Source organism: Podarcis cretensis (genome assembly GCF_951804945.1).
Source record: "Podarcis cretensis genome assembly, chromosome: 10".
Lineage (NCBI taxonomy): Eukaryota > Metazoa > Chordata > Lepidosauria > Squamata > Lacertidae > Podarcis > Podarcis cretensis.
In genome coordinates, this window is record NC_137179.1 from 20287291 (window position 1) to 20300498 (window position 13208).

At 40.7% G+C, this 13208-nt stretch overlaps 1 protein-coding gene across 6 annotated transcripts in view; it reads right to left on the reverse strand.

Moving 5' to 3' along the window:
• Window positions 1-1746: 1746 nt before the first annotated feature.
• Window positions 1747-13208, reverse strand: part of IPO8 (importin 8) — a 38375-nt gene continuing 26913 nt past the window's right edge. For 5 of the 6 annotated variants that reach the window (XM_079992281.1, XM_079992282.1, XM_079992283.1 and 2 more), the window contains exons 22-25: window positions 9011-9216; window positions 8368-8586; window positions 6898-7014; window positions 1747-5531 (exon numbers count right to left, since the gene is read on the reverse strand). In XM_079992281.1, the coding sequence (XP_079848407.1) occupies window positions 5437-5531; window positions 6898-7014; window positions 8368-8586; window positions 9011-9216 (637 nt within the window). In that variant the 3' untranslated portion in view covers window positions 1747-5436. The remainder of the gene's footprint in view (window positions 5532-6897; window positions 7015-8367; window positions 8587-9010; window positions 9217-13208) is intronic. The other variant, XR_013842786.1, reaches the window with a different exon arrangement.

Sequence of the window (13208 nt, forward strand, 5' to 3'; positions counted from 1 at the left end):
CTCACTGTATTGAAACAGAGAGTTTGGAAGATTTCAAATACTGGGGAGCCTGTAGCACATTCTACCAGTTCTAGAACAAGGTGCAGCACCTTTGTTCATTATGAAGAGCTCCATAATTTTATTTAGCTCTCTGGATGCAGTGAACTACCACACAGGTACAGCTGGAGTCTAAAAGCAGCATTCAGAGGTAAAAGGGAACAAAATCAAGACAGTCCAACAAACTCTGAAATGCAACGCTCAGACAAAGAGGAACTTGGGAGTACAAGTCATCCTGTAAACAAGCACACACATAAAGGATGGTCCTCAGGCTCATAATGAAGTGGTATTGCCAAGAGAAAAATATTGCTTCCATGGAATGACTCTTACAGGAATTGCTGTAAATGGCATACATGGGAGAATATAATGAAAATGGTCATTGTATACAACTTACGTAGGTCATCACTAGGACTGCCACTATTTTGCAGGCAGGATTCAATCACATATTAGAAATTTAGGTTTACGCAATTAAAGTGCTCTGGCGCAACCAATCCACTTTTAAATAAAGACTTTCTGCAGTTAGAAAAGTGATCGGAAAGTGAACTGATTGTCCCCACCAACAAACCAGAATGAGTATTCAATAAAGAGTGAACATCATATAACCTTTGTGCAAGCAAAATGAAGATCAATGCTCAATAAATAGGTTACCTGGGCGAACCCTTTGGGGCTTGATGGTTAACTATAGAAGACTCCTGGACAGTGGCAAAAAAGGAGTGAATTATATGGATGACCCATTCAGAAAGACAGTCTTTAATTGTAAGCAGTTACACTGACCACTTACAATTTAATGGCTACAAAATCTAATGTAGAACTTGCCCAGAATGGCACAAGAATGATTAAGTCTTGCAACAAAGCTTTCTGTATTGCTCAGCATTGGACAGAAACAACCCAACTTCAGTCAAGAGTCAGCTAGGCACAGTAGCTAGAGTGTTCAGCAGAGTTGGGAGGACTGAGATCTAACACCTTAGTTTGGGCCCAAAACTCTATAAGTAGTCTTGAATAAATATTCATTTCAGTGTCACTTGCAATCACAATGTGTGTGTATGTTTAAAAAAGGTAAAGGACTATTGCCATAACCCACCTGAGTCCTTGTGAGAGAAGTCTAAAGAAAGCTTATCAATTCAAATTATACGGCAGCAAATCTCAGGGCCCTTCTCATGTTTCCTGGGGAGCCCTTGTGATAGCTCCTTCCTTTGTAGTATTCAGATAATACCCAAAAAATCGAGGCCACATGACTGAAAAAGATCAGGGTGGGAAGGAACTTGTCTGCCCCTTGAGCAACAGCATCACATCCATCCCTGCTTTCTTAAGATCTCCAAAAATAAAAATAAAAATCCCTTATGTTCCTGTGCACAAGTGCAGAACCCATGTGTGTGACTACACAGTGGCCATGAAGAACAATCCCAGTTTCTAAGAGGAAAACACTGGTGGTGGGCTCCTCCCATGTCACAGATTCCATCTGATGCTACCTGAGGTAGTGGGAAGACAATATTGGGTAACACTTCAAAGTTTTTACAAGAACTGTCAAAGGTAAATAAACATTTCAAGATGGAAAAGGGTCATGTAGGAAACATGACATATGGTCTTTTACACAAGAAAAAGCAAGGGGAGGGGGTAATCACACTCATATGTCAATGAAAGACCCCCTGCTGGTGATTTCAGCCCCCTTATCAGTAACCAAAGCTCTACTAAAGAAAAAAACAAGTCCGATTCAAAATTTAGCATTAAATGGTCCTGGTTTTAATGGTCCTCATTGTTTTAATGAGTTAATTTGGTTGTGATAGTCATGCTAGTTGTTTCAACCTTCAAAAAGTGGAAAGGGGGAAAGGGGAGGTTGTGGTAGCTGGCAACTATTTTCTGTTCAGGGTGGGGGAGTCGAAATGTAACAACAGGTTTACCTAGAACATTTACAGTTCCAGAAGATCAGACAGTACAAACCCTTATTTCCTAGAATATCCACAGATCTGTCAGGTCAAGTAAAAGTTGGCACCAGTTGTCAAGTTAGTTTGAGGGCTTCTATTTCCTCAAAGACTGGTTCACACATGCACATGTACATCACTTGGTTTTTCTACACTTGATTGTGGTTGGTAACCAGCAGTTCATAGAGTGAACTGACTCAGCTGAAGAACAGCACTGTGTTTTGGGTGGTGTAAGGCAATATGGAAGCTTTTATCTGTGGTGTTTTATCTCTGATACATGAATGTAAGCCAGAACTTGTTAATGCAGTCAGCACTGAACAGGTACATGTGAACTTATCATTAAATTTCAGAATTTCCAATGGTCACCCTCAACATGAAGCTTTCAGATCAAGGAACTGCTCTCTTCAGTCATGCCTATCGTAACACTGTATAGCATACAAAAATATGACAGACATATATATGGGGAGGAAACACGTCATCAGTGAGCTGCTCACAATCCTGGAAGACACTTCAAATATTTTATCCAAGATAATCATATTTAAATGAATGTTTCAAAAGAAAGCAAAGTCAGCTCTATGTGGATCCCCTTCCTGCATGTGTGAAATTATACTTATTTTGCCGACATATTTGCACAAAGATCTGTTGTGAAAGGGGGGGAAGAGCAACAAATTCTCAATCTCTCTTGCTCTGCCCCCTCCTCACACCAATACTGCCCAGCAAGATGTCTCCTGATCAACTGCATAACAACACATTCCAGAACAGACAAAGGAAATTGATTGTAATGGGCTAAAGCATTTACAGGAAATGACTTTGGGAGAAAAGGGGCAGAATTATCAAAGAATCAAAACAAATATAAAAGGAGGCACACATTCAGCATATTAGTTAAGAAGTTAGATGACATTTGCATTCTAGCTCCTCAGAGTCTCTAGGCCAACTTAGAATTTTTAGAGGCACACCAAATGTTTTAAATGTACACTTAATAATGTAAAATCTGATTGATACTGACAGAGGCTGTTGGCCTGGTCAGCCGTTCAGGAAGCCACGACTGGATGTACTTCCTTGTTTGGTGCACACTTTGTGTTAAACCCTGCTTTGCCTCTGTGCAGAATAGTCTTCACTGTTTCAATTAGAGAAAGAACCCCAGTTCCTTCTTGTGGTCCATCACAAAAAGCCAAGCCCTTTACTGCAAACCTATCAATGATCCCAAATTTTGTATTTCCATCAGACGATCAATATTTGCAGACAAATTTAGTCTTCTAGCCACATAGAGTTGAGGGGAAGCTTAAGCACAAACTGAACAAGGGAATCAAGGAAATGTGTGTCTTAATTCAAACCCTTAATTAAACCACCTTCCCTTACAGTTTCTTAAGTGATGAATGGCTTTAGGTGATTAAATGTGACAGGCACGAAGAGCTGGGGCTGTTTTTGAAAAATGCCCAGTACATCGCTATCTCATAAGGAAGCTCTTTCCTCACCTTCAGGTTGTTCGTCCCTCAAACCAGAATTTTGATGCTTCTTCCTAAAGATACAAAATGCATTATCTTTGCTTAGTGCTTAATCCTGTGTTCCTCAAGGTATACCTATGTGAAACAGTTCTGGGAAAGAGAATCAACGTTTTTCCTGAACACTGAAAACCACATCTCACAATATATTTTGTGCCTGGGTACCAATGCATCAGTTATGAAGGTTGTGTGCATGCTTCAAATGTGGCTTTCCCCTTGTAAACAAACCAGCGAGGTGGTTTGATTCTTGCCCACTTGTCACTTTTGTGTATTTTTAAAAGGGAAAGCTGTACTTGAAATATGCACTGCACATGTCTTTCACAATCAACTTGGCATACATGTATTTTGTATTAATTGGTACACGCAAACAGAAAATTTCTCATTAGATACAGCCATCAAGTGTGGCTGGAGAACTGGTAAGGCTCAAACACCAAGTTCCCTCAGTAACAAACATCTGGAGAAAGACACGAGCACCCAGTATTATGGCATGGGAAACATATGCTACAACAATGGGCAGTGGGAGATGGAGAATGAGTACCAGGGATAGGAAAGTGGTAGTCCAGAGACACAATCAAGTCTCCATCAGATGCCTGGTTTCTTAAGACACTTCTTCCCTTTATGCAAGGTAAGCTATATGAACATAGGCTCATTGTTCTGCGCCACTCCTGTCTACCTGACCATTTTTCTCATGTTCTGCTCACCAATGCCTAGTTCCAATTTCTGATGTTACAGGAAGCTGGCCTTTTAAACCTAAAATTTATTTATTTTTGTGATCACTCAGTTGCTGGATACAACCTGAGTGATGCAGCCAATAAAAACAGTTATTTAAAGCGTAGGTTTTCAGCACAGGCATGGCTGGAAAACCTCATTCTTATCAAAGACAGATGACAATATAAAGAACCACTGCTTGCAAAGGCCACTGTTTGATTACCGATACATCAATAAATCCACAGGAGCAATGGGATAGTTCTAGATCTGAATAGGCCAGGCCAGGAACATCACTGCTACATCTACAAACTGTTCCCTCCCCCCCCCCAATAATTACAATGCCTCCATTAAAAGCAATAGCTTCCAAACTGTTCGGGAGACACCTTGGGCTCATAGTAAGATTGAGCCTGACAAACCAGCTCCCCTGAAAGAGAGAATAGTGAGACCCACCCAACATGTCAGGTCGCAGGCTCAAAAAGTCAGAAGGGCTATGTTCCAGGACCTGCTGCAATGCAAAATGGGTTCCTTGGTAGACAGGGCAACACAGAAAGGATTCCTTCAAGGCAGATAGTTTGAAAACCACTGCATTAACGAACCCAAAGCAGAAATCTAAAAAAATATTTTCCATGGGAAGGTCTGCTTTCTGGTAACAGCTGTGAACATAAAGGTTATTCTTGATAACTCCAAGAGAAATTATTACCCTGGACACATACAGATGAACTCAGGAAAGCTGAAAGGTTTGCGTAGCCAACGGTGTGAAGTTTGTGACTGACAAAATACAGCCATGATTTCACTAGAGGAAAGCAAGATTTGAAGTGTGCCTATTAAATGTCCTTCCTTAAAATAAAATTAAAAAATGCACTATGCACTCCAAAATTATTTGTTCAGGCAATCCATATACAACAGAAGGCACTGTTATCCATAGGACCCCTTCAATTTCACATGGCAAAGACCTGAGAAGTGCAACTCAATCCAATTCCATACAGCTGCTTCCCCATTTCATTGGAAAGAGCAGGAACAGAGACGTTCTTCAGTCCAACAACTTAGAAAAATACCATAAGAATTTATACATTACAGTAGCTGGTTAGAAAGAGTGTCCTAATGAGAGGAAAGAGGGTTGACCACTGCCTTTCCCAAAGGGAAATCATCTTCCAGAGCACTCCATTACCTTCCCTTGTCTGCTCACAAGACACAAATGTGTGTTGCTGTTTTAATAAAATGCAATAATGAAATATTCTGCAGAGTCCCTTAAGCTTTCGTCTTTTCCTCCTTCAGTTGCTCCCTGGAGGATTGCCAAAGTTAAATGAAGAGACCAGTCCTTTGTTATCAAATGTGAAGCCCGTTTGCTGCTCTATCCTCTTTGATTCTAGAATTAAAAAGAAATAAGTGTAAGAGACAGATAGAAGGTATGTTTTTTTAAAAGCACTAATGAACCTCCTTCAAAATTATTTTCTTAAAAGATTGAAATTTCTGAAGTACCACCAAGGCGGGAGGAACAAAATAATCTTGCAGATTTGTATACCTCTATATTGTCCCTCTACTACTGGAGATGGGTAATATTCTGTAGTGGAAAGGGAAAACTACTGAGCCCAATAGAGCAACATCCACTCTGAAATTTTCACATTTTGCTTGTACGGACTAGTAAGTAATATATAGGTGTATCATACAAGTAGAAATACGGTAATCTATTCCTGTATAATCCATTTGGTTAAGCTTCCTGTCCTAATAAGGGTGGGTAATGCAGAGAGTCTCTAAACTCAATTTGCGTGCAACTAATTCTCTGTAGAGATCACTGGTCCTACATACCAAGTGACAATTGTTAACCATGTAAAGTGGACCTCTAACAAGTCCTAACAAAGGACTTGTTAGAGACATAGAAAGCTACTTTATGCTGAGTCAGGACATTGGTCCTTCTAGCGCTGTGCCATCTACTTTGTCTAGCAGCTCTCTAGAGTGGCAAGGTTCCTATCATTACTTACCAATCTAATCCTTTGAACTGGAGATGCCAGGGACAAAACAGGGAGCCTAAGTTTGAAGCATGTGCTGTGTCACTGAGCTATGGTTCCAAGAACTATGTTGACAGCTTATTTATAGTGGCAATATATAGAAAGCAACAAATGCTTTTTTGTAATTTAATTTCAGTGGACTTTTAAAACTCGCTGCATATCTCCATTTTTACTTCCCTCACCCAAGTTTCTTCGTCCTTTCTTACTGAAACAGAGAAAGTTGAGAGGACAGAAGAAGAGCTATGCTTGCACAGTTTCCTCTGAGTTGTGCTTCTCCATCCTATACATACTGCTGCTGTCTGCAGTGTTCCTAACATATTTATTGCCTCCTATTTCTCTCTCACCAAATGTTCTCTGGCACTTCTCTATCTTCGTCTTCTCTACAGGGAAGATAAGGACCAGTGAGAATTCTCTCTTTTGATCTGAAGACTTATCTGTCCCTCTTAAAAGGATAGAAGCCCTTGTGAACTGAAGATACCTCCCCTCCTCCAAAGAGTATCCAGTATGCAAAGGCTGCTTACAATGGGCAAAAGTGGGCAATGGGAAAATCTATTGAATGTGCTTCTCTCTTTGTGCAATCAGAATATGTTTAGTTTTAAACTTGAGGAAGCTTGAATTACTTGAGGAAAACTTGACATGGTTGCAAATATTAAAATTCTTATTTGTGCACTGTACAATTCATGCTTCTACAGACATCCTTGCAACAGAGTAAATAAACAGAATCACCTGCTGAACTCCTCCGGTGTTCAGCTAACGCACAGATGCCCTGCAGTTGAGTCTTCTGATCATTGCTGAGTGGTGCTGTCAGCAAGTGGTACCAGGCTGCATCTCGGCTCTGTATCGCTATCAGCACAGAAATAATGGTCTTTCTTTTAAGAAAGTTTCAGAAAGAAAAGGCAGATACACAACCCACCACAACCTTCCTCCATTATCATTAAAACAATCCTTTTCACAAGCAGAAATCTTCTACCTTTGGCTTCAGTATATTGAGCTGAAATACCTGTTCCAGTGAGCAAAGACTGTATGACATACTTGGCAACTTATCTCTGATGACAAACTAGGAAGACAAGTAGCTGCCTTATATTAAGCCATTGGTCCATCTAGCTCAGTATTATCTATGCTGACTGGCAGTGGCTGTCCAGGGTCTTAGGCAAGGATCTTTTCCTAACCTTACCTGGAGATACCAGGGATTGAGTCTGGGACCTTCTGCTTTCAAAACACTTGCTCTATCACTCAGCTACAGCCCTTCCCCTAAGCTTGTTGCTTTTAATCATCCCACCCCAGAAGCAATAATTTACCCATCATCTTTGTATCCTGCCCTTGCTCGGAGAATCTCAAGGACACCTGACGAAGTGATAACTCATTTTGTTTTCAAAGTACAGTACAGTCATACCTCGTAGTATCTTGGTTCTCAAACTTAATCCGTTCCAATAGTCTGTTCGACTCCAAAAACTGTTCAAAAACCAAGGCGCGGCTTCCGATTGGCTGCAGGAGCTTCCTGCATTCAAGCGGAAGCCGCCTCAGGCATTCAGCTTCCAAAAAAACATTTGCAAACCAGAACACTTACTTCTGGGTTTGCGGCATTCAGGAGACAATTTGTTTGACAACTAAGCCATTTGAGAAACAAGGTACCACTGTAATCCAGGGAGGTAAGTTAGGCTGAGAGAGAGTTGCCCAAAGCCAACATCTGAATGTCATGGCCAAAGAGGATTTGAACCAGAGTTCTGACTGCCAAAGCCAACAATCTGCCTGAATAAAATAGACTTGTGTACATCTGAATCTGGGACATTTGGCATAAAAATATGTTTTTTTACCACTTGACTATGATCCTTCTGATGATGGGAGAGTTAGGCTATGCTATTTATGAGTTAGGCTATGCTAATAAAATCAGGGTTAGGCTATGCTAGCCCTTCCCAGAAAAACAGCTTGAGATTGCGATTCTCTTTCTGAAATGCAAGAAGAAAACAAAGAGTTTTCCAGCTTAGCAGGGTTCCTCTATCTTCTGTTCAACTAGAGTTTCACAGAATCCTTGTAGAATACAGAGTGCATGTTTTGGACTGAAAGTTGGCCAATGAGCTGACTGAATGTTGTGCTCCAAAGATAACAATGAATCTGACAAAGATTTTGTAGCCTTGGAGAAGACAGAAGATATTTGTGGATTTTGTTGCTATTGCTCTAGGTTTCAGATGAATGTACCTAGTAGTGCCTGTGTAAAGAACTGGTATTCATCCACACCATCATCCAGGTCGATAGGGGTGCCGAAACCTTCTAAAGCAGTTTCTTCCAGTGCATCATCATCCCAGTCATCGTCATCATCTTCATCATCATCTCCTGCATCACCGCCACCACCTGTATGGTTTTCCTGCATCTCCTGGCTGACTTCATTGGCCTCCTCTTCATCACTTGGAATCTCTTCTGTTAAAAAATAGAAGGCATGTCACAATATATTCAGGATTTAATGGGGGGGGGAGCAAAAAATATTCTAAATTTCCTGAACAACTGGCCCCAGTGCTGTCCCATAAATGAGCGGTTGCAATTCACCTATGTAGAATAAGGAAAGCACTACACTCAGGCAAAAATTAAACTGCTGACCATCATCCTTCTAGGAGGTGGCCCAATTCTCAGAGAGGGTTATTCAGCAACGCAATATGGGAATATAAAGTACTTCTGAATTTTTTGAAATATGCAGTCCCTCCCTCTCAAGGAAGCTGAAAGACATTATGACAGGTATTTTTGCTAGTAACAAATAGAAAAATGATAGCTGATGAAACAGTATTGCTATAGCAACCATCCCCTGCCCTCTCCACTGAAATGCACACATGTATATTAATTATTTTACCATTATCTTCTGCATCATTCTTTTCAGATTTAGCATGTTCTTCATGTTCCGTATGCTGCCTGGTGGCACACAATTGTTTCAGTCCCAGGAACAGAAGGAGGACCGACGGAACAATCTGAGCAGCCACGGCATCTACTGCGGGAGGTCGGTTGGGCAGCCCCATCAAAATGCTCAGCCCTAGGATGCACATCTTCCTATCATGGAGGCTAAACACACATACACACAAATGAGTGAGAATCTCCCATTTTTATTTATTACAGGTTTATTTAAACGCCCTTCACGATGAGATCTCAGACCATGTTACAACTATTTATAGTCGCACAATTTAAAACCAGGTAAAATAAATTAAACAAGAAACCAATACAATTTAAATCAGAAAACAGAGATGTGTATAAAAACACATCTCAGCTATCAAAGGCTGAGGATTACTATCAGAGCAGCCTGGGAGGCTCTGCTCTGGTTCCCAAGCACTCTCAGAGGTGGCAGCATAACAACCAAATAGGCTCTCTGAAAGAGGCTTCCCTGTCTTGAGTAGTAGATGAGGACAACCCATACGAGGATGCTTCCCTTACATAGGCCCAATACTGCTTTTCCTTTCTTTTTTTATAGAAACTGTTTAACGGGAACGAACATAACTTTTATTTATTTATTTTTAAATAATATTTGTTAAAGATTTTCAAATATAACAGAAAAAGAAAAACATCCAGATTTAAAACCTAATTTTCATTGGCATCTTTCCAGGACTTCCCCTCCCCTCCCCCTCTTGTATTCCAATTCTTTCAAATAGATTCAACAAATTCTTACCCCAAATTTTAAAATTATTTATCATTGACCCAATTTAAAAAATATTTTCCCATCCCCTAAAATCGACCTGTTCCCTTCCACGAGTTCCCCTCTTTAATATGCAATACAGATTGAAATAAACAGAAAAATAGAAAAAAGAATAAAATGTAATTTAACACCCTTTGGATTCCAAATTTCCCTCCCCCCTTTCCCGGTTGCGTTCCCAATGTTCGTCAATATCTACTGTCATCCTGGAGCTCCCACATCTAAACCACAGTCTTGTTGTTCTTGTTGTTCTCTCTCCTCCTCTTTTTTTTTTTTTCCTGCTCTCCTGCACAAATGTTCTAATTCCAAAAAGCTTCTAATTCCTCTGCAGAGGCTTTGTTATTCAGGAACAAAACATTACGTCAAGTCCCTTCCATTCTTCAATAGATAAATCTATTGTCTCCTTTAGTGTGTAGACCTCTGTAGACAAAATAGTGTTCCATTTCTGCAGTTTCCCAGGAGATAAAAAGTCCTATTCAAATTCAATGCCAACAATACTTGTAGTGTCCCACAGCTCCTCTAGAGGGATTATAGTAACTCAGTTTCCTTCCCGATCACACCCAACAGTCAAAGTAACTTATTATTCCTTGTTTTAAACAATTTATATCCAATTTGTAACAAATGTGACCAGCAAAGTCCTCGTAACAAAGTTCTCTTTTTGTTCTTCCGCTTTGACAGCTCCTTTGACAGCTGTCAAAACCTCTATTTCTCCTCTCCCGGCGCTCTTACGGATCGCTCCCGGGGTTTCCGGGGGGGGGGGGGTTGCCTTTTAATTCACATTCCACTTTTCTCCTCCAGCCCAGTCTTATAATTTTACATCGTGAAGTTAATAATTTTATCAAAAAAAGGGAACGAACATAATTTTTAATTGTGTATTTAAAAATTCACCAGATGCAGAAATTCCTGAAGCAAAATTCAGACGGGAGCTAGAAGAAGAAAACCCCAAACATCAGCCAAAAGAATCGAAGTGGCAGCCATAGTAGAACTCCAATTAAGTATCTCATTTACATCATGCATTTAAATTTTCATGCTGCAGAACGGCACGACAGGGGGTCTACGTATTGGTCACCACATAGAAACAAGCAAACAGTCAGAGGAGGGTGACAATGTGCAGTCACCTGTTTGGAGTAGGAGGGCAGAGCAGGGTTTGAGGAAAAAGAAGTCTTGTTTATTCTTTTGACTGTGTGGGAAATTCATTATTGTCATTTTGACACCTGAGGCAAACCACAAAATGCTGTCCCCCTCCAGGGAAGAAGGGGTGAGTGAAGTTCTTCAATGGGAACAAGGGTAGGAGGAGACCAGCAGTGCCTTATATTCTCCAAGAAGCCGCTGTAGAGCTGGCACTGGAGTGGGGGTGCTGAGGAGGGAGCAATTTGTGCCACCAAGGAGCTCACCACAGCTGTTGCTGCCACTGGGGCAGGGGCAGCAGCAGTGGTGCAAAGCATTCCTTCCACCCGAGGCAATTGCCTCACCTTGCCTCATGGGTCAGCCCACCCTGCTCATCATTTAAACATGTTAAATTATTTTACTAAGTGCATACTCCGCCTTTTATCCAAAGGTGTCCAAGGTGGTCCTATCATGTGGCCCCTGACACTAACAAAAGAGACCATTTATGGTTTGAAATAACGCAAAATAATACGATTTGAAAAGAACTGAAAAGGCTGTACACACACAAAATGGAATGAAAAAACGTGGCACAGATTTTAGAGTCTTTCCTGGGCACAGAAGTGCTGTTACGTCCCTGTAAAACGGCATAGCCAGTTATTATCCAAAGTTCCCCCCGCCCAAGAATAATAATTTGCAAAGAGTCCGCTGCTAAACAAACACATGCGGTTACTAATGAAGCAGATGCCCTGCCCTCTGGAGAATTATAATGACATGGGACCAACTATAAATCTGACAGAAAAATTAATCTCAATTGGGCTGAAGAGCACTCTCATACGGAATGAAAATTGGCAGACGGACCACTGCAAATAGGAGCAATAAACAGTGAAATATTTGGCGGGGAGAAGGGAGAGGGCGGGGGGGGGGGGGAGAGAGATTTTTTTACCTCAAAGACTTGGGATGCTCCTTTTATTGAAAAGTGTTATCAGTATTCAAAGCATGTGCCTCTACCTTAAATTAATGCTGCAACTGGGCTCAACATATTTTTTAAGAAACAAAATTGTTAAGAATATCCTTCAAGTAACTCACAAGAGGATTCACTGTGGAGGCGGAAATATATTTTCAAGACCATGAGGGTAACTCAAAATGGGCCTTTAGTGAGAGGGAGATCACAGAACAGGAACTGAGAGAGCTTCAAGCTTGCAAGGTTTGAATGAGCATAGCATGAAATATCCATGTCTTTGGTCTCCCTTCTTTAGGAGACCTTTCTATAGAAGAAGAATAGGGAACCTGTGGCCCTCCACCAGATGTGGCTGGACTAGAAAATCCCCATCGTCGTTATTTGTATTATTTATTAAATTTATGTCCCACCCAGTCTACCAAAGGAACCAAAGGGGACAAACACCAAAGCACTAAAACAATAATATTTAAAATAAAACAGGAACACAGGAAGGTGCTTAGACCATTGGTCCATCTAGTTCAGTAATGTTTATGCTGACTGTCAGTGTAGACAGTAGTGAGCTAGATGGACCAACAGACTCAGTATAAGTTCTTAGAATCCTAGAATTGTGGAGTTGGAAGGGAACACGAGGGTCATCTAGTCCAGCCCCATGCAGTGCAGGAACATAGCTTCCTTCCTAAACAAAAGGTGGCAGCAGTATAGAATGCAGAAGGTACAAGAGGTTCAAATGCAGAATTAGCCACTGTCTGCATTTGCTAGCTAAGCCAAGGTCTTCTGGTCTTGGATATTTGTTGAATTCCAGGAATTCTCAGTTTTAAATTTTAAAAAAAGTTTCTGATCTTTATAATGAGATGAAGAATATGATGGCAAAAACTAGGCCCTTAGTGCCAAATAAGTTGTCCACTCTTGCCCCTTGGCATAGATAAATTGGTCATGATGTAACCATCGCCTAAGGGAAAAAGTCTTAGAAGCAAAAAACTGAATGAAGAGTCTTCTGTTTTTTAATTGGCACAACAGGACAAAAAGCCTTTTTATTTTAAAATATATACTAAAGAGTTACATTCTGCCGCTGATGCACCTTTGAAAGCTGGATAGCTCCCCTAACCACAGAATGTAATAAAGCCCTTTTACAATGCACTCACTAGAGCAGTAAATGTCATGTTAAAACTGCATTTATGAGACACTGTAATTCTTTGCAGTTACATAACATCGACTCCAAGACAAGAACGAATATTACAAGATGTCAAGACAGCCACAGTAAATGGCTTCCGGTTCTTGTTAAATGTTTCCTCCTCAGCCTTAAAG